Genomic DNA, 21,659 nt, shown 5'->3' with positions numbered 1-21,659 from the left:
ATGCCAAAAATTTTTAAGCCGAAAATTAAAGGTGGTCTGTCTCAGAGGTCTCAGTAAGCAATCAGTGTGGGTGTTATTTTCTAGGAAAACCGATGAGAAGTCAGTGGCTGTTGCCCAGTCTCAAGTTGCAACCTCAGCGGACCCACTACCACCTGAAGATAACACTGGAAATGAGCCATCAACCAACACTTCCGTTGAACACCAAATAACCGTATCGGTTAAAGCGAAAGAAATCAAGACACCAGAAAACTCTACCACTTCTTCACCTTCTTCCACCCCTTTGCGTAGAAAGGCGATCTCCCCAGGAAATGGCTCCCCACCCGTCATACCGTCTCCGTAATTCCTAACAGCTTACCATTTTAATGTTGCTTTAGGTTGGTTAGTGTAGATATTGATGAAGAACCTTTTAAGTCTCCGCACAAAGAATCTACTTCCTCAAGCCCTATTAAGCTCTTTGTTGTTAAGCAGGTGTGTTTCCTTCCTTAATTTTCTTGTGATGTTAGAGATTAATTTTTCTCATGTTTGCTTTCTCACTGCAGGCACCAAGACGACATCAAGTTTACGGTGATGCTCCTCCACCAGCGGACAAGCCGCTTGACCGGTCAACCGTCACTTTACGATCGCTTCTTAATTGGATTCCTGCAAACAAACCCCCTCCAAGGTTACTTTAATGTATTTGGTTGTTTTTATGCTATTTTCCATATTTGTTTGTTCTTTAGTCTTTATGACTTATGTTAACAATAGGTACATAGCCCCATCTAATGCATCAATGTCACAGTTGTTTGACCTACATATGCTGGTTTTTATCCAACCTGAGTGTATTTTCTTTTTAAAATTAAGGATTCGTGACATCCAACCGAATCCCAAACCATCCAAGCCTGAAACACCGCGGGTGACGTCACACATCAGCAAAAGCGATGAGAAATTTGAAGATACAACGACTCCTGCACCAGGCGAACCTCACATTGACCCACTCGCACCGCAGCTGCGTCTAGATGCAGATGGGAACATCGTGTTGGATGAACAGAGTCTTCAAATCAGCCGCCCCGAAAACGCCACGGAGGATCTGCGACATGTAGCGGAGGAGGCCGGTCTCTATGGCACCACATACAACAGCTTCCGTCGTCGTCCCGTCCAGCATCGAGGGCGCAAGTGGACGGAGAGGGATACCACTCGCTTTTACCGAGCTCTCAGCACTATTGGCACTGATTTCTACTGTATGACAAAACTCTTTCCGGATAGAACGAGGAGTCAGCTTTTGGTAAGATTCCAGCATCATTAGTTAACCTTCGTATTTCGAGTTCATTAGCTTGTTAATGTTCGAGCTACTCCTGAAGCTCCTACAGAACGCATTGTTTTGTCAATTATTTTTAGAGACGCAGCCTAAATTATCATGCAATGCCGTGGGGATACCTAATGTTTGAACAATATTGTTTTTTCAGCAGAAATGTGGTGCAATGCGTCCTACTTTCTAAATTTATCTTTAGATATCTGAAAGTTGTGTGAGTTACCTTCTAGAAGTTTTGCATTTCTTAAGTGAACTTGGAACTAGGGGAGCTAGTATGCATTTCTGAAGCTGCAACTGCACAAGCACCGTCTTCGATTAACAGTTTTACTTTCGAGAATATCGACTAAGGTTAGCATTGGCTTACTTCGTCGTCGACTTTACATTCATGAGCACTGCGAAATTGTTGAAAAACGTGTCGTAGTGGAAACGGAATGTGTTCTCATAGTCGTGCCTGTTTTATGCCGATTGTAACCCCCAAACTGGATGTCCATTTGACATCGATCTGTCCACCAATCGACTACTTGATTCACTCTTAGAAAGTATCAAAAGGCACTTGCATCACCTCAAGTAGCTGAATAATTTCTAACCTACAATTATCTGAATTGAGATCCCGTAGTTATTGTTTGCATAACCTTCCTCGGTTCAAGTGAAGACGTCCCGACATTTATTAACCGATATCCGGAAAAGTTTAAACTTCTTGAGAACTTCATGCTCTTAGGTCAACATGAAATTGTCGAACCCTTATGATCTCGTCATGTGATTGTGTAAGTATTAGTCGCAGTTATTTTTGATTAGTTATTAGTGCGTCTTCCTGTAATTAACTACAGTCACGATGGGCCTAGCGCTGATCCTTTCAGATCTCTTCTGCCATGCACGTTCGCTAAATCGTGTAAGCTTTCGTAAGTTTCACCTGATATTTGTACTTACACCCGATTTGTTCTCTTTTGCCGTTCTAGAAGAAATTTAAGCGAGAAGAGCGCCTATTTCCACACCTGGTAGACGAAGCATTAAGTAAGTTGTCGGATTACCATTCGTCTAACTGCCTTTCTCTAGAGAATAAACGCAATTATGACATTACTGTGTTTTACAAAAGTGAAAGCGATTCGGAGGAAAAATATGAGAAGCTGACCAAAGATGCTATTGTAGAGAAAAGGAAAGGTAAGTTGCAGTCTAGTTTCTCATCCACTTTCATTCTTCTTCACGGAGTTGACTCAAACAATTACGCCTTCCCATTGTTTAGACCCACCTATTCCCTTTTAAGACTTGTTATTTTGTCGGACTATATTTGGCCTATACATAATGTTAGTATCATTCTAAAATCTTACAATTTGTGCTCCTTTGCCCTCTTGAACTGCCCAACATCGACCCACTGGTTCAGGAACGTAGTCTACCTTACTATAACCAAAGACAAGTGATAGCTATTCACGGATAAGGCTAACGTTTGCTACCCAAGTCTCCAAGGAAAATCAAACATCTAATCTCACATCTATTGTACTCTGCATAAAGTTATGATATCTGAAGCTAAAAAAGACATATTTGCCTTCAGACTAGGAACATCCCGCACGTTTTGTTGTTTTGAGCTTAACCAGTCCCTTTGCAGTGGAGTTTGGCGTAAATAGTTACCATTAAATTGTTAGGGAACGCATGTCGCATGCATACAAAGCTTGAGTATCAATTTTCTCCGTGTTTGTTCTCCCGATTCGCGACCTAGTTCACTAAATACGTGTTTTGCTTAGGGTTGTGTGGTTAGTAAACTTGCGTATAGTCAATGCCGTTATTGGAAACTCAGATCTGGACAGAGAATGTCACTTCGCTTTTCAAGATAGGCTACTTTGTAGAATCTGTAACCTTGTAAAGGTGGTAGATTTCAAGTATTTCTTATCTTGTAAAGTAATCTTAGAGGTGTGGATGGTATAATACAGAATTACTGTTACACGGCATGGTAGAATAACCACTAGGTAGTAAAATGGATAAAGATACTTTCTAGTGTGTAGTTGTTTTGAAATTATTCAAAAGTCGGAACGGTGTTTGTGTCCGATGCTGGAGGTGGTAACGGTAGTTAATAATGTCTATCAAATATTGCAGCAATTTTCCAGCTTGGGTAGTTTTATTATAATCTGCACAGAGTGATTAGAGGCCCGGTCAGAATCACAAGCTTATTTTGCGACAAAACGAATTTTCCGCGATGATTACAACCATCTTCATCACTTCTTAGGCAGGAATACTACCTTGAGACTTCCTTGTGCGTCTCCTAGCCTCACAGATACTGCTTTTAGTCAGTATTTCTGCCAAATTACGTTTGAAGTCAAGCTCACTTTCAGGCAATTCTTTTATTTGAGTCAATGAGTCTTTAGCTGGAGGGAACTCTTGGATTACCCGTTGAAGCTTCAGTACGCATCAACACAAGTATTAATTTGGCATGCAAATATAACATGCGTGGTTATAGTGGCATTGTATTCGCAGGAAATATGGCCTGTTTAATACCTAAAAGAGAATACCAGGTATTTTGGTGTGAAATGTTTTGTTTTGAAATTCGAATCGTGAATGTTACCTCGTATAGTAGGGCACCACTTTTTCCACTTAGCCTTTAAAGGTAGAAGTTACGTTAATAGTCGTTGCTTTTACTGATCACAAGGTCCGACAGTGTGTTATCAGTTTTACGGATCTTGACAGGTTCTTTAAGTTCGTGTTGATTTGGTCCTTTACCTTCGTTTTTGGCTCAAGAGTGAGACACTAAAGCAGAACAGACTGTCAGTCACTTGATGAGAAAGTGGGGAACAGATTTCTGACTTTCGGCTATGAGCAGCTAATAGGCGACACATAAGCGCCCTCGGAGAATATAACATCACGAATCCCCATTTCCCTTACCACTGTTGGAAAACCTCTTGCTACTTCCTTTTGGTGACACAGATCCATGGGCGAGCCAAATACAGTGCCGACGAGTTTGTTTTCCTGTTTAGAAATTAGACATCGTATCTTCATTTTTCTGAGAGTTCGAAGTGTGGCACCATTCTTTAATTTTTTAATGACAGCTTGTGCTTTTTAAACAATCCTCAAGACTATCCATTGTCATTTGTGTCTGAAGATTAAGGCATTGTGTATAAAGATTGCACTTCCCATTTTATTTTCGGCTTCACAGCGCGATCAAACCTCTGATTAAACAATATGACAACATGAAACGGAGTTTGATTTGCCAAAAATAGTTCGACATACTTTTTAAGCTGCCAGTGAGTACTATTATTGAAAAGGAAATAAAAGTATGCACTATTTCCCTAACTGTACGTAAAAGTTGCATTTTATGAATAAACTATCGGGTGGTGAGTTCCAAGCCTTTTCCATCGAGCGGAGGTTGAACTGATTCCTCGTCAACGCTTTTCTTAAATGCTTCACTTTTACGCAGCCGGTTTTGGTGATTTGCTTCATGGTCAGGTGAAAAATCCATTTAGGTATTAAGAAAATGTAAAATCCAGACTTGTCTTATTACTGGTCTTCCGAAATACAATCCTATAATAGCCCTCATTTGCTATACTCGGGGAAAACGGAAAGTGTAGGCGCATTTAGGTTCCTAAGTGACCATCCAATTTGCCCTTTACTACTACCTTTTTTTACTCAAAAGAAAAGTATGTATTCAACTTTGCCATTCGTATCTATTGTTTGCTCCGTAGCAAGGCCATTCTCAAGCAACACGATGGTATGGATCGTCGCTCGGACCTTAAAGAGAGCGACTACTTGATGTCTTGATTGAGTAATAGGTGGTACACATGGTCTCCCAATGATAGGTTCATCTTCTGGCAAGGCTACATAGAAAGCTCATTCGAAGATATTGCCATTTTTCAATTATTTTTCTTGTTCATAAGCCAGTTGTAGCTAGGTTGTAGTTTCTTCAATCTGCTCTTGGAAAGAATGAAGGCAAACAAGTGTCTCTGTAACGCTACACAGAAAGACCTACTAGAAGTGTCCATTGGCATACAGAAAAACTATAACTAGCCTGCTGTTTGTCACTACCATTATCCTTTATCTGTATTTTCAGCGCCAAAGGATAAATCCAGCCAGCGAACACCAAAAAAGCGCTCATTCTGCGACATCTCCGCCATAATCGATGAGGTGTTGGCGCGGGACGCTACCGGACCTAAGAACGATGAGGGTGACCCCATTGGGCCGCGTAAGGTACCCAAGACCACTTCGGCCGCTGCCTCTGCTGCTGCACCCTGCAGTCTGGTGCAGATGATCGAGAAGACAGTGGAGGAGAGCAGCAAGGCAGGTGGGACTGAGAAGCCTCTCTCCTCGGGCATCACTTCTTGATAGGGTTCTAGTAAAAATCCTGTACAGCATAATTTTAATACAAAACTATTACTTAGTAGTGGCCTTTGGAACGGCTACTCGGGTGGTGTAAAGGGTGTCAGACGAAGGCAAAACTTGATGGAACCGAGGAGATCCTCTGTCAGTTTCACTTTCGGGACGGAGGCCATCATGCATTCATAAACAATATTTAGTATAGTTTGAGTGCGGGCCGTATTACCAAGAAGTGAACGTGATTCTCAAAGTAGTCCAACACCTGGGATTAGTTAGCTGTTAAGAGTGGTGGATGGGAAATTTCAAGTTCATTTCCATAAATCTAAGATGGAACACTTGAAGAGGTCAGATAAGTCAAACTAATCAGCTGCACAAGGGGTTTTGGTTTTGCTACACTTTCTTGGGTTAGCTCCCCAAAGGAACAATTTTTCAGGGCCGGCTGGTAGCAAGAGATGGGATCGCAGCGGAAGTCTTTCCTTTACGGCTTGTGAAAATTGGACCAATGCTTAGATCTGGCGGGCTTGACATCGTTCAGTGGACTCCGAGATCCGTAGCCGGGCGATAGATGCTTCAAAATTACCGCAGCACCTGCTAGGTGAGGGCTGCAATCTGTGGCGTTTTACATGCGCCTAATGCAGTCCCCCACATTGCGAACCTCCACCGGCGAAGCACGCTGATTGTCAAGCTGAGATGTGGAGTTATGCGACGCATTCACTTTGTAAGATACTCGTGCTCCTCAAGAATCTGTCTAGATAAATCAATTGGGGGGAAGAGATCCAGGAGCAGCTTCCTCAAATTGACTGCCTGTGCTGTCAAACATAAAATTGGGAACTAATTTTGTCATACCTCAATCAAGAGATCGTTGAAGTAATCGCTGACGACTTCACCATATGTACACCGAATATGAGTAGAGGAGGCCATAGGAAGAGCGAAATAAGCTGGCCTTTAAATTGAGTTCTGCATTTTCAATCACACCAACTTCGGAGTTCTTAAATTTAGTAAGGAAATCCCCCCTCCCATTCATCGAAAAAAACGTCACACAATAATAGGTCATTATCGGTGAAACGATAACAGCAGTGAAAAGGGAAAGGGGAGGGAGCTTCAGGAAGTTGTGATTCCAGCCTGCATGACAATCACGTTCATGAGAGCAGATAGACTAGACGCCAGCCTATTAATCGCCTCGTAGCGCGCTTCCACAGAAGATGGATTGGGGGGCGAAAGGATAAGCACCTCGGCAGCCTGATCGATGCGACCGGCAATGGTCCCGTCGAGGATGCACGCCACCAGGAGAGCCTCCACCTCCCGAGGCTCCAGGTCTAGCTGGCGTGAGATGAATGGTAGACGGATACGGGTGTAGGGCCGCAGCAGTTTTACCAGCACTTGGGTGCGAATGTTATGCAACAGGTCCTCGATATGTTCTCGTATAAAATCATCGCTCATGATGGATTCACGCTGCTCTCGTAGGATACGCTCGAACCCCTTCACGTCGTTGTTCTGGTAGGCTGTAACTAAACTCGTAACGGCAACTATCTGTGGGTCCATTTTGTAAGGCTTCGTCTCCTACAAAGCAACCAATCGACAATCCGTTGAGTTATCCATATGTACTCTAAGTGAGGATTAATGCATCAACTGTTTCCGAATAAAACTTATTTTATACGAATTCATTTCTTGCAACACACGGTACACTGCTAGCCCAATATAGGAGAGGCTGGAGTTATCATCTGTGTATGTTTGCAGGGTTTCATATGGAGGGTTGGATTTGGTTTGGTTATGCAAGCCTTTTCAGTCCTCCGCGATTCGGCCTCCACACCAGTGTCATGAGGTTCTGTTCATGCCAGAGATGTAACTAACTTCCCAGTCAATCAGTACTCCTCCTAGCTAAATGGCTTCAGGACTCTTACATCTTATGGCCTGAGCGTTTGTCAGTTTCTACCTCAAAGCAAAATTACCGTGTGTTTACGATCAAGCGCGGTTCTGTTCCCATTTCGAAAACTCGCGTCCTAAAGCAGTGAACGTAAAGATCTACTCTAAAAATATTTCAATTATCTAACCAAAAGATAGGAATGCAGCTCTACCCATGCTACCTGTACTACTTGTTTGTCGTTCCTTCTGTATGCAGCCAATAAAGCTTCCACTAGACCTGTACATCTTAGGAACATTTTCGGAAAGGACTGAGATATAATAGGAGAAGTGCAGAATGCCAAAAGCCATGGGACCCTTTGTCAAATGCTTTATTAGGGGTTACACATGGAAGAGTAGACAGTGAGAGCACTGAGATCAAATATAAAGCATGACGACGGCTATGCAGTGGAATTATAATTTGCCATTTTAGTCCCCTACCATTCGGCCTTTAAGCGCGTGACACAGAGCTATATTCAAGCCACCCATGTTACAAGCTTCTCGCATCTCTAATGTTTATAATGCATCTGCTTCCAGATTCGCGTGCCTTAAAACATCTTCCAAAGATGCCTTGGGCACCACAAAACTGCATTGCTAATGGTCACTAGCGATCTACATAATAAGTTAACGTCTCTTGATCATCAGAATATCACACATCGGGAAAGATGTTAATGACTTGCTAGCTTTGTAGTTATCGCAGAATATAAATGCTACCTAATGTATCACGAGATCTATTTGCAGTGGTATTGAAACCGGAGGCTCGTCACTATAGAGCGAATCCAATATGATGATCAAAAATGGCTGAGATCAGCCATTCATCTGTCAAATTTGCTTAAATACTTCCATGTTCTTGGAGTGATATAACAGAACCTTGGAAAAATCTGGATAGAGAGGATCGAGTGAGATACAAAGTTAAGCTGATTTTGTAAATTCTTTGCGAGGCGATCGTCATAAATCCCTAGACTAGATGAAGTTAAGTATCCTATTAGAGCAGGAAAAATTAGGAATGTCTTTTGGGTTTTGTGCTTACTCAACAAATCCACTAATAATTGTGAAGTATACAAAAAAGAATCAAAAGTGAACGCTTTGAAGAAGTGAACTTTAAAAGTAACTTTTGAGGTTGAGATATTCACTCATTTAATTAGGCGGATTGGGAATAAATTTGGTTCCCACAACAGCACCAATGTCCTATTAAGACAAAAGACCTGGAAGTGTAGCATAACAGGACAATATTGGTACGTTTTCTCTATATTTGCATGAGTACGCAGGCCTTTATGGGGGTTGCAGAGAGCCCCGATCAAAGGAATTATGATGCTAACCTTCTAGTCTTTCCCTAAGCTTATAATAATGCTACCTTCGCAGGTGTATGGTTCACAACTTCTTCAATTCCTACAGTAATTCGGACAATGCTTCTGGCCTTCAATCCTCCCGTTAAGTTAAAATAAATTTACACACAAATACCCATGATTAGTGATAGGAAGGGTAAACTTACTGGTGAGTCGAAGGGATTAATGCCAGACTTAGAAAGCATACTTGCGAGAACGAGGTACTTCAGGCACTGGGTCCGGCGCGGAGATCCTGATTCATCGTAGTTCTTGAATGCTTCAAAGAAGTCAGTGTGTGCCCGCTGATACTCCCCCACCCTAAGGTGCATTTTTCCTCCACACTCTCTGATAATGCCCATGATCATAGGATGCGGGATGGCTGATTTGATCTGTAGCGACTGCTCGTATAGCGCCTTCAACTTCTTGTTGTTCTTCTGTGCTGTGTACATCTGAATTTCAAGTGCGTAGATCTCCAATAGCTGAGTGCCTTTTTTCAGATCGTCTTCGCCCTCATCCGTCTGACAGGACTCTCGCAGCTCTCGAATGATCCGCTGCAGCTGTACATAGTCGCCCTGCTCGAGGAAGAGCTTGCCCAATTTGGTGTTTGTCTTGAACCACAGCCGCTCGTTCTTTGCATCCTTCAAGGCGTTTAAAGTGGTATTATAGAAGGTCTGTAGAAGGTCCATCTGCTTAGAAGTGGATACGTAATCCAGAATAGAGTTGATAGACTTCTCCGAGTTATTTCGAGTCACAGCTGTTTTGATATAAGTAAGGAGAGTGCGATAGTCCTCCATCATGTCATCAAGTCGACCCAGACGAAATTTCAATTTGATCATTTGTTTTAGCGCTCGAAAGCCCCAATCACCCTTGGCGCCACCCTCGGCTTCGATGGCCAGGACTTTCTTAAATTCCTCAATGGCTGCGTCGGGATTGTCATCCTTGCGTGATTTAGCGTTATAGTACTGATTCTCCAAGTCAACATCGGGCTCTGAGTTATCGTCAGAGGAGTAGGCTACTGAGAGCTCCACGTCGTCGATAAACATGTCATCATCATTAAATGACATGGCGAGGCTCAAAGTACCAGTATATTTTCGCTCTAAAATTAATGAAGTCCAATATCATTAACTTATCGCCGCAAAAAATTGCCATTGAAGGCTATCCAACGTAAATATTGCAACCGGCCAAAGTAAATCAAGCACCTATTAGAACGTATTTTGACAAGAACTCTGAACACCATTGATGATCACATACGATGTAGGTGGACGCAGTAAAGATCCTTACTACAAGTCGAGATTTTACATGAGATCAAGATTGTGTCGCATTGACAATGGCATGAAACTTGGGAACTGATGGTAAGTGAACAAAAAAACGGTATGGTTGGGCAACGCCTGCCAAGTAGGACAGTTAGTGATGGGCAACGATCACAGGTTTGGAGAACGTTAATTTCATTGAGGAAATATTGTTGGGCCACTGCTCGTAGAAGCTTAAAACGAATTCAGGACACTTTCATCCAAAGGTAGAGTCCGAAGTCTTCTGGAACTGTTTTGCGAATTTCACGAATATCACAGGAAAATATGCTTGCTAATTAAAATACAACACCTAGGAGATTTTTCTCGAATAAGCTATTGAAAGGCTAAAGTTAGTGTTGGGTACTTAATTACTTATGAATTCAGGTAAAGTACTTAGTGTTCTGCGAGAGCGTAAACAAGATTGAAAACTAATAATTGTACCAAATTATAGCGCGGTGTGGCGATAATTGAAACTCTCAACACAGAACTGAGGAATACTATTTTGGGAAGAAGCACTCTAAGACGATACGCTTGCGCAATCATATGATGCTTATCTATCCTAATTTTTACGAGTCAGCAGCGATTAACAAAGACCTGTCGATAAATGGGACCTCGACAAAGTGAAAGAAAAAACAGTACAGCTAGCTAGTCAAGCCAGAAAACGGACTCAAGTTGCACAAAAGTGAGAGATACACTAGTAGAACTCAAAAAAATCAAAATTGTGGCAAAATGACACATTTAGACATACAGGTGTGGGTAGAAGTGTGAGAATGGAGAAGCGCAGATATAGACTAATTGGTACACATATGCTGACGATAATCAAACGGGAATGCATTCTTGATTTGACCATAAATAAGCAAAGCCATGGAAGGCATCTCCTTTAGGCGAGTTCGTCCACTAAGTGTCACTTTATATTCATGCTGCAAAGAGTAATACTTTAAAATAAGACGGGAGAATATTTGCCTACACATAGTCCTTGTTCATCCATGTGATTAGTTTCACACTTAACCTGAAAGCTCACATCTGGGCTCGAGCGCTGCTCGTTAATGCTTATTGACTCGTTCTGTGTTAACGGTAGTTGGACTGTAGATTACCCTTTATTCCTACTCCGAGGCACATTTTTGTGTCATTCAGGTTGTCACCCAACCGCAGTTACTAAATCCAAGAGCATATTCTTTAAAACACCGTCGAAAATCGTACCTGAAATATTTTTTAAAACCCTTATCTCTCTTGATACCGGTTCAAATGATGCATCCGTTTGCTGTCCCCATATTTCTTATAACTTCAGGATAAACAGAGTCCCGACGGACGATACCAGACCTTACGTTAGGTGCGTCTATGTAGTTTTCAGTGGTCATGACGGTTCGTTTCAAGCTCCGCCCAACGTACCTTCTGATTCCGGCAGCGCTTGCCGGCGTTTAGGCTTGGCCGTACGATTACTTCAAACACTTACAGCTGAAACCATTTTTGCGGAGACTGGGTGTCGCCGTACTTTCGTCTGTGCTGGGGACCTATCTGCATCATCAAGACTGCAGCCCCGCGTAGACGCATCACCGGTATCAGCAGCTGTATGGTGTATCCAATCAAGAATAAGTTTTCAGGAGGCACAAAACTTGCCACCACTCCGCCTTTGGGAGTGCCTTGCTCGAGAACTAGACGTCATATTCTGGGAGGACCGAGGCAGAGCGAAGTGGCTGGCACTTGCCAGTTGTACTGAATTCAGGCCTATGACTAGCTTTAAAATGATGCCAACATCATATGAAGAAGTTATCGCGATGACTAAAGGATATTGTGCCTTAGGTAAGAGGACGAAGGTATCGCTGATTTCTGTTGTAGGAACTGGTGGCTTGGCACTTATCGGATCGGGTACGTTGTACGCATGGCCAGAAAGCTTCGAGGAGATTGGTCCATGTCTGTCAAATACATCAGAGGTTGACCGGCGGAAGTATCTCGACGATAGTGGATATCGGTATCCAAGGCAATATATTTGAAGATTTTTACCCTAGTGGCACTTACTGGGCAAACTATACAACTGCTCTGGGAACTATGCTCCATGAATTAGGTCACTGTTTTGATCTAGACCATAACTTCGAAGGGATTATGCGACGCGGTGGGGACGACTTAAACCTCGTCTTAGCGTTCCCCCCACCTGGGAGCTCATCACTACCCGAAAAAGTAAAACGTGAATTGTGTCGACTTTCTAGGTTCAAAATGAGTACTCCTTCCGAAGGTTATCGATATTTCAATTCATTGGCGTCACTTTTTATGAAAATGTGTTACAAGTTACTGAAAATGCCCAGAATCAATCAGAAATTTTCTGGGGAAGATGCGAGTCTATTGGGAATTGCGGTGGAGCGTTTTGGAGGAAAGAGGTCGCTCAGTTCCTGTCCTTTCACCGGTATGCATTCATTTTTAAGCATCCAACTTTTCAGTTGGTTCATTGAATCGCCAAAGCCCATGGAGGGATGCGAGACGGTACTAAAAGAGTAAGCCCATGTTTTGCCTATTTCTAACTCAGTTTAGCGGAATCTTGAAATCTCCTGCCGGAATCCGCCTACTTCAAGTGAGAATTAGTGAAGATATCAGCTCTCCGAATCTTACAAAGCTGTGGAACTTGACTCGTCATTCATCCGCTCCGGAGCTACCCTTGGACGCGAGTCTGATGCAAGGTTGTATCGTGTACCATAAGCTGTTTGGAGAATCCCAGAAGAGGCTTCCAATCACAAAAATCCTGCATAATGCCTTCTCACGATTAAAAGTCCCCACATTAAAAGTTGCAGTCCTGGACAGTAATGGTTATGTCTTTCAAAAAACTATCTCAAACGACTGTCTAAAAAGATGATTCTTTTTTAAAAACAAATTTAGATCCGCTTTTATTCTGGAGCATTTAAAAAATAGACGTCTTAAGGAAAAGAATCAATTTGTTGGAAGATTTATACAGAGGGTAGAGGCGAAACATCGGTCAACCCACGATAGCCGAGTGAGGTGTCTCCACCTTTTCCAGTTTCTCGAAGTACTTCTTGGCGTTTCGGATGTTGAGAAGGGTAGCAGAGGAGGCTAAAACCCAATAAATACTCTGGAATGAAGTGATCTTAGACTGAAAACGCTCAATAAAATTACATCCGTAGGCCTATTACTGACCGATTGTTGGATCGGACATTATCACCATGACGTAGGTGTTGGGTGTAAAGACGTCAATGAAAGCTGAAAAGTTTGGAGTTTGTAATTCGATGGCGGTGAAGTTGGCACCGGCTTTGCTGCATGACAACTTGAACTGTTTAATAATTGTACTAATTTTGTCAAACCTGCAAGGAAATATGGAGGTGTTCAATTGCAATTATAATTCACATTATACATAGAAATGATACGGTAAAAAAACGTTGCGGTTACCGATGTGGGTCCGGGTGTTCCTTGGTGGTGTGGCAGGCGATTTCTAGAAAAGTGGATCTCTCGAATAGAATGATCTCGTCTGCCTCAAGCACATCACAGAGCTGGATGAGATTCTTTTCTAGAGCTTGCACATTAGGTACCATTTGATAGACTATCCTTGACCAGGCCTTGTATAGAGTCTCATCCCAAATTGAGGTTCCGAAGCAGACACACTGGTCAGGTCGGGTAGCAGCAATGAGCTGTCTTTCGCGCTCAGTGAGAACCTACAAAAGTTGTTTCTATCAAATTCTCTGGCATCGAAATGTCATTGCATCGAAACGAGTGCACTTACGGCGCTACGTTTAGGCTCACTGACGAGGTCCATTTTATGGACAAGGCAGAAGATTTTTGCACCAGGCGAGTGTTCATTAATGGCCTCCAAACAGGAACGGTAGTATGCCATATCCTTTTTGGAGTCTTGGCTCTCTACATCGAACACATAAATTAGAACTTCGACGTTGCGAAAGATGTTCTCCCGTTGAGTTGCAAAATAACTCTCCATGAAACCAGCTTGTCTATAAAGTGTGTATTTGGACAGAAATAATACCCTCCACAGTCCCAAAGATTTAGAACCAAGCCACCCAGAAATCTCAGATGAACGTGTTCGACATCCACTAAAGAGAATAAGTTACGACTGAAAAGAAAGTACTAGTTGGACCAAGACGCCTTGTGTCTCTAGCGATGAAGTTCGAGAATATTATGCTTCTCATGCTTGTCTTACCGGATCCAGATTTTCCCATTAACAGAACCTAGCGCTAATTATACAAGCATGCGAACAAACCTTCTTTCTCATCTTTGGCAAAAGACACCCAGGAGATTCAAGAGTGGAAAGTGCTTATCAGTCCATACAAACTCATTGAATCCGAAACGCATAGAGACTTCAACTTTCCTGTCAACTCATCCCATGCAGTTTAGTTCTAATTATTTATTATTAGGGTAGATTTTGTTTTAACGATCACTTTTCAATTATTTTGGTGCGTCTATTTAACTTTCAGTACCATCGCTCTATTTTTCTAATTAATCAATTGTTATTGAATATTGAGCCCCACTTTCACCATATTTTGTGCATTTTTTAAAAAAGAACATGTTTTATCAGGTGAATTGTGGCTCAATTTATTATTATTTATCTGTACAAATTTGACCCTACGCTTATCAGACTGAATTTATCGAAGTTAATAAAGGGTTGCTGGGAGACCAATGGTAGATATCAAGAATAAATGGTGCAAAATACCAATTGCTCCCTGATTTCAGTTAATGCCTCAGCAATCAATTACTGAAAATTAGAAATAGATCTGTTTTTTTAACAGGTTGCTTCAATTGCCTGTGATAAGTCAAATATCATTGGAAGTGAATTAGTTTTCCACGACATATAGTGTCGTAACATTATACCTTTCAGAGTTAAATACTTTGATCAATTTACATGGTATCGAATATTCGAGCCAATTCCAGTTCCTGAGTACAATTGGCAAATGATTACGTGGAGGCAACCATTCGAAGTTGTAAAAGACACTAAGCGGACTCATCTGCTAAACAGCGATTTAACAATATCATTTTTGTACAGAGTAGTAGCACTTAGTTTTGCTTGGCATTCCTTATCCATCGCTCCCTCAAGAATGCCTGAACAAGTGAACATTGTTAAATGCTATCTCTCGACCAAGGTTTAGAGTGTTGCTATATCTCCATGAATGTGTATGTATTTTGCCTTTGTAGCAATTCCCAATAAATGTGAACCTAGAACTGTTTAACTACAGTAACGAAATTCAAAGCTTACTTTACGAGCGTCAGTTTACCGTGGATTTGTGACTCCATCATTTGTCCACCGCAGTTAGTTCGCCCCCCACCTGACCCACGATCACGGCTATCCGCATTGTGCACTACTGCGGTAATCGGATCTGCCGCCAAGTTTGGCGTGCGTCAATGACGAAATAATTTGGACCTCTTACTGCAACCGGGCAGGAGCCTGACGCAGGCTGCAATAAACATTACTTTCACTGCTTAAATTGTTACGTCTACAGATGCTGCACTTTTTCGCCGTGAAATTCTGATTCAAAAAAGGTCAGACCTTGAGGAGCACACACTAGTTAAACCCACCACACTTGGATGTTTCCAATAAATAGAACATTATGGTCTTGGAATTGCGATAAATATTTGAAAGGAAACAAATCACCCAAAACGGCATTTTTATTTGATTTAGTATCAGTAGGTATCCTATGGTAAGGTAGGATCTGGAGCAATGTAGAGTCTAGACCCAATTATAGTTAAAAGGTTAGCGGGGAGGCACACATATCGACACATAAATATATTCATTCCTATAAAAGTTGATAACCAAGAGACGTGAAACGTGGAGATGATGGCTACACAAATGCCTACACTGGCTATTTGTTGACCGTGCTGTACAAAGTGGTGTCACTTAAAGAGGCTGTGTGTCTAAATGACAACTAAAATGACCTCACTTAGGGTTAACAAGAAGGACGCTAAATTGCAAAAGTTTATTTTTTGTCAAGAACACTTGGACAATAAAAAGTTCATAAGCAAATGCATTAGTGCTTAAGGAAATCCTGTTACCTTCGTGCAACTCGTTGGTACCACAAAAAGTTGAGTGAATTATTCTTTCATCTCGAAGAAATGTGTTTTACCCGACGTCCAGTGGCGACTGCAAATTAGTGGAGCGCATGCCGATGAGTCGGTGGAATTGAAATTTCCCTTAATTCGAAACCAGGCAACCGACATTCATAGGTTGGTTGGACCTCAATCACCAGAACACATAGTGCCTGCCTCCACACAAGTGTCTATGTGCTTGCAGAGATCAGTGATACCTCCCGAGTTGATTCATCCCCAACAATCAGTTTGCAAATGCCTCTAGGGCATGCATTCATCCCACGATTGTCATTCACGGAGTTGACTGCCTTGATGAAAATTAATCAAGCACATCGCGGTTCATTAAACCCTTTTTTGATTCCCATGCCACTTTTAGTTTTAATGGAAAGTTTGCTTTAATTAAAAATTCGACTTAGTGGTTTACATTATCAGGACAAATGCCATATGCAGCACCTCAATACAGCCTTTCATGGGTGGAGTAATGACACACTGCCATTGTGTGCTAAATGTTACCCACCTTTTCGGCTTCAATATTCACACTATGGAATGCCAAAAACCACCCTCACCTCAAATTGTGACATTGGAGGCGTGTTGACACACAAATCGCTAACTCCGGCTGGACGTAAAATATGCGAAATGAACCGACCGAATGCGGTGCACAAGGCGTTTATGTCGAGACGAGGGATCCGACGGCAAACTAATCTGCCTGCAAAGTTTCAACAGTGTAGCTTATCACACCCATGTCGATGCACATTCCCCACTGCATAACGTCTGTTGATTCAAGTCAAACGCCGTGTCACCAGTCCCCAGAAGCCAGGCACCCGTCAATGCGGACTGCATTGAGGCACTTGAGAGCTGGGAGCAGGACGAATTACTTGACGTGATGCATGGGCACCATCGATGGAGAGTAGGTGCTTTTCTTCGTAATGCTTCTAAACCTTTAAAACAGGGTAGATATTAGGTGTGAAAACATTTCCGAAGTAGTTCACATGTTGCGATTTTGAAGGAATTTGTAAGTGGACAATAAATCACAAGCCAGAATGATATAACATGAGCAAGTTATTCCTGTTTACTTTCCTCAGAAAGGTCCTTTGGTATTATAAGGCAATACGTTGATTGTTTGTTTAACTCTGGGTTTTGGTAACGAAGACACTCTCGTGCTCCGCTATTGTACTTGCACTGGTTGGGCTGGCCTCCGAACCATGCCATTAGCTCCAAGCGCTACTGATGCAAAATATTTTTATTCTGCTTGAGTATTATGTCCTCTTTATTCTTCGGAGGAGTCTAGAAGCGCTACATTTGACGGCAGTGGAAGGCGAACCCGATATTAAAGCACATCCATCCTTATTTCTGTTATGGAGAGACGAACCTCAGCGGGACAAAACGGGTACAATTCGCTGTGAATGAGAGAATATGTGACCACTCCTAACAGAAGAGCTGAAAATTACGCCTAACGCCGGCAACTATTGCACTCCCATGGTCTGTAGGAAAGCCATCAGCAACTGATTCGACACGGAGCCGTCTTCGGTACCTGGATGAAGATGTCAATTAAGTGAAAAGGAAATACCTCCTCCACTTCTCTACTAGCCGGATGGAATCCAGGTAGTAGCGCTGAAGTGAGAAAAAGTAGCAAGGAGGAATAGACATGAAATCTCGCCCTCATGGAACGATGTCAAACCTGGTTCTTTATTAAGTGATTCCACTTTTGGGCCAGTATTCCTACGACTGGCTATGGACACGCGTGATGGCCCGCACGTTCTTCCGGCCCGCCAATCCAGTTCGCATAGAGGACGAAGCTCTAGATCCAGTAGAATTGCCAACAAAGAGTAGTGACGTTGCTGCTGCAAATTAGATGACTGGTATGGTCAGTTCGTGGGTCTTCTCCTTACAGCATCAGATGAATTGTGTTGGCCGATGCGATGGGTTGATCAAGGGGAGGGCCGAGGACGACGTCCAACAGAGGAGAGAAGCTGTACAATACATTGGTTATTTAACTCTCGGTTTAGGTGAAGGGCTACTTTGTGTCTCGGCTATTGTACCTCCTCCAGGTGGGCCATACCAGCAGCCCCCACCAAGCCCTATCGTATGTCGGCAATACATATTCTGTCCTGGTATTAGGTGTTCGTTCGAGTTTAGGTAAGTCTCTGGGCGCCACAATATGATTATAAACATTATAATCCCGAACAGAATCAGCACTATCAAAACTGTAATATCAACACAGGCTCAGACCGTAAAATCTAACAAAGTGTCATAGCTGTCTATCCATTCACTCTAAGTCTCATTTTGTGCTGTAAAAGAGCGCTTTTCTTTTCATGCAAAATTTACGGATAGACATCAAACAGACCGCTGCCACCGCAAGTCACAACCATAATTGGTATTGATTTCCCTTCGGTCGGTATCTGGGTTAGCCACGGGCTACGTGCGACTCAAGCGGGTCTGAGTGTCTCGCCCACCGAAGAGGCGCATCGCCGGTGAGTCATGCGCCTCCCGTTTATGCCATTTGCGCATGCACAAACTCGCTGTGGCACAGTACAATGCAGCCTCCGGATGTCCGCATTGCGTGGACTCGTATTTGCTGGAATTGTGCGCTTACCGGCCTGCGTGGCGTAGAGCCATGAGCTGTGGAATAACCGACTTGAATACTGGTCTTCCAGTTAGCTAAATACAGAATTAAAAAATGGTAATGACGTGCTATGCATTCAAGGACATAGACTTTCCCGTTCATTTTTACAATTTAAACATTTTCACTCCGATGTTTTGGTCGTGGATAGACACTTAACCTCGCAAACTTTTATGCGCATTGAAATACGAACCTTGACAAAAGGTTTTTTATAGCTCCACAATTATTCCGCCTTGTGATGTATACGTAGCCTGCCGCAGATAATGGACACTCACACTGTGGTAGGAAGGTGTCGGGGGCAACATCTCGTTCCACGCCGTGGGCCAACAAAAGCTGCATGCTTCTACGCACCACGTGGAAAGTGGGCAGTAATTGGTCCCCCCTACGGCCAATAAACGTTGAACAATCAACATGCTGACCAATCACCTAGCTCGAGCAATACATCTGGCGTGATGCAAATGCAATGCATCTCCCATTGGCAAAATTGCCTTCATCCTGTTTGGGGGACGGTTGTGTTCTCTTGCTGCCCTTTCTGCTGAAACGGCGTGGGGATTGCACATTGTGGTTTCAGGTGAATTGCCCACTTTTTCCTTAGTCTATTTCATTGTTTACACTTGCACGAGTAAGGTGGTGTTAATTTTTGTTGATAAGCTTTTCATTAACTGACGTACCTAGGTTTAAGCCTAGTCAAACAACAATAAGTTCTTGTCATTTCCTAACTGCAATCCATATTTCAGTCTTAATTTCCAAAAGAGTTTTATCAAGACCGTTGACTATAGCAGGTTATCGGGTAAGTTATTTGGACAGCCTTAATAGTAGCGCCCCTAGTTTCTCCTGAGTCTAGTAAGGTGTACCAACCTAGAAGAATGGTTAATTAGCGGCTGTGGATATGGCTGGAGGGTTATGCCCTAAAACAGAAGTAAGGATCACGAAGGCTGGAGATTTTGCATAGCCAAGTATCCAATCACCGCTTAGCTCTCTCCCCTTTTGGGCGTCGTCCCTGGCGCCCTTCTGCTTCGGTCGTAATGAGCCTTCGTGTGAAGTACAGTAAACCGGGCGACGAGATTGGAGATGGCAATTTCCCATCAGAAAAGGAACACCTCCTAACTATGGTAGTAAATGCCGTGGGTTTGGTCAGGATTTTTGGCTATCACATTCTCTGCACTTTAAACCGTATTGAGGAAACGCCTCTTTGGGAGGTAGTGCTAGGAGTTGGTTGATGTTCTGGAGTAGGCATATATTGCCTCAAGGCAACATTATGAAGGAAAATATCATATTTTTAAGGTATGCTATAAATAGCTTTGTTTGCAGACCTATAGTAGACCCTTCTTTGTGGTCGATTGGGATTTATTGAGACCTGGTCTAGTTCCACCATCGGCTAAAGTGTAAAACTCGCAAACATGGCAAGTTTCTGCAGATTCGCCCATCTATAAATAAGTTCGTCCTTATGCAGAGTCTAGATTCGGTAACCAGACAAAAACGATAATTTTTCTTCACCTAAATTGGATTTACGTGTTGCGGCCGCCAGTGCAACCCTCTGAGTAGTCTCGGAGGTCCCACTAAGGCATGTCCATGGGAAATGGTTTATTTTGGCGGACTGGAGGCCTGGATGGCTATGCACAGCCGGAAGGTCATGCCACAAGGCGAAGACTGAGGGGTCTACATAATTAAATGTGAATTAAATCGCTGTAAATGAAGTACAATTGCCCTAGAAACCACGAGGCCCATTGGTAATCATAGTTTGAACTACTTTTCTTGTATCCAGACAGTTATATTAATGCATTATTTATGCCAGAGTACATAAATAATATTTTGCCACGGTAATCAAACTTTGAACCGACATACGCGAATGGTTTGCGGCATAGGGAGTCTATACAAGTCGGTTAACTTTGGAGTCAACTTCTTTTTTCAAAATGAATAACCTTTCTACCACCAGCATGAGCTACGCTTTACAACTTTATAGGCTGGAATTTGTGCAGTCTTCGTTCACAGTTAGGTAGACAGTGAACCAGTAAGAGAATTTGACGTTTTCTTCCCTCTTAATTTGCAGTCACAATCGTCGGGTGTTTGTGAATACAATCCTTTAAGTTTGTGGAACTAAAATTCATAAAGCTTCTACAGGCATTCTAGATTTTACTGCATGACAGGATGAAGAACGATAGACATCTCTCTTGCATCACCGGTAACAGACATATTCGGCCGCCTCTTCTGTTGGCTTTGACATGACGTAGCCGTGTTTACTTATTGTGTAGCCAAGGCTACAACTCTGTATCTAGTTTTAGAGAAATAGTACAGTGTACTTTATCGGTGCTGTACTACCATTGCTAGCGGACTCATTGCACTAGCTTCCAGTAGTCACTGCACGGCCATACCTACTTGTTTTTCTAGTTCACAGTCTATCCCCTTAAGAGGCTGCAAGCCATACTGGTCCGGAATTATGTTTATCATCAACACAAAGAAGGGTCACGTGGCCAGTAGCAAGGCTCCGAGTTACCGGTGTGATAGCCAAACACTGGGAGAGTTCGAGTCCTATTTTTAGAGGACCTTATGCTCGTACTGGTGGAAAAAGTGACTGCCAAATGTTGTATTTACTAATTCGGTTCCAAAAGTCTGATTAGTTAACACTAGTCTTGAAGTTTCTGTTCACTATGATATGCATAATTGAATCTGGTTTGTACCAACTGTCCGATCTATCAACAAATCTTGACAGACAATTTCTAGATTTTTTGATCATATAATGCAGAACGAATTTCATATGGTGCCTGCGTTGTTCCCGAAGAAGACACGAGATATGTGAGTCTGGCAGTAGCTTTACTATAAACCTAAAGAAATGCCAAGGGACTGTCAGCATAGATTTACACTAATTCTCGGACCGCAGGTGACTAGAAAGGTTCGCTAGTTAAACATGCGGTTGAAGT

The 21,659-nt window shown here is 42.6% G+C and overlaps 2 protein-coding genes across 2 annotated transcripts; one reads left to right on the top strand and one right to left on the bottom strand. All coding sequences in view use genetic code 11, as the record gives it.

The window, feature by feature from the left end:
* On the top strand, positions 1-5,590 carry EGR_04080 (Transcription factor TFIIIB component B''; the record flags this gene model as incomplete). Its single annotated transcript, XM_024493329.1, has 8 exons — positions 1-53; positions 85-336; positions 375-468; positions 540-661; positions 841-1,261; positions 2,245-2,299; positions 2,342-2,446; positions 5,319-5,590. The coding sequence occupies 8 exons, from the start codon at positions 1-3 to the stop codon at positions 5,588-5,590; spliced, it is 1,374 nt and encodes a 457-aa protein (XP_024352243.1).
* Positions 5,591-6,682: 1,092 nt separating this feature from the next.
* EGR_04079 (COP9 signalosome complex subunit 2) lies at positions 6,683-14,025 on the bottom strand (the record flags this gene model as incomplete). The annotated part of the gene is made up of 6 exons (XM_024493328.1): positions 6,683-7,141; positions 8,973-9,901; positions 13,066-13,170; positions 13,236-13,399; positions 13,485-13,747; positions 13,816-14,025. The coding sequence occupies 6 exons, from the start codon at positions 14,023-14,025 to the stop codon at positions 6,683-6,685; spliced, it is 2,130 nt and encodes a 709-aa protein (XP_024352242.1).
* Positions 14,026-21,659: the final 7,634 nt, after the last annotated feature.

This window comes from Echinococcus granulosus, assembly GCF_000524195.1.
Source record: "Echinococcus granulosus chromosome Unknown EG_S00024, whole genome shotgun sequence".
Lineage (NCBI taxonomy): Eukaryota > Metazoa > Platyhelminthes > Cestoda > Cyclophyllidea > Taeniidae > Echinococcus > Echinococcus granulosus.
The sequence above is the reverse complement of the archived record's forward strand: the minus strand, read 5'-3'. Positions and strand labels throughout refer to the sequence as shown.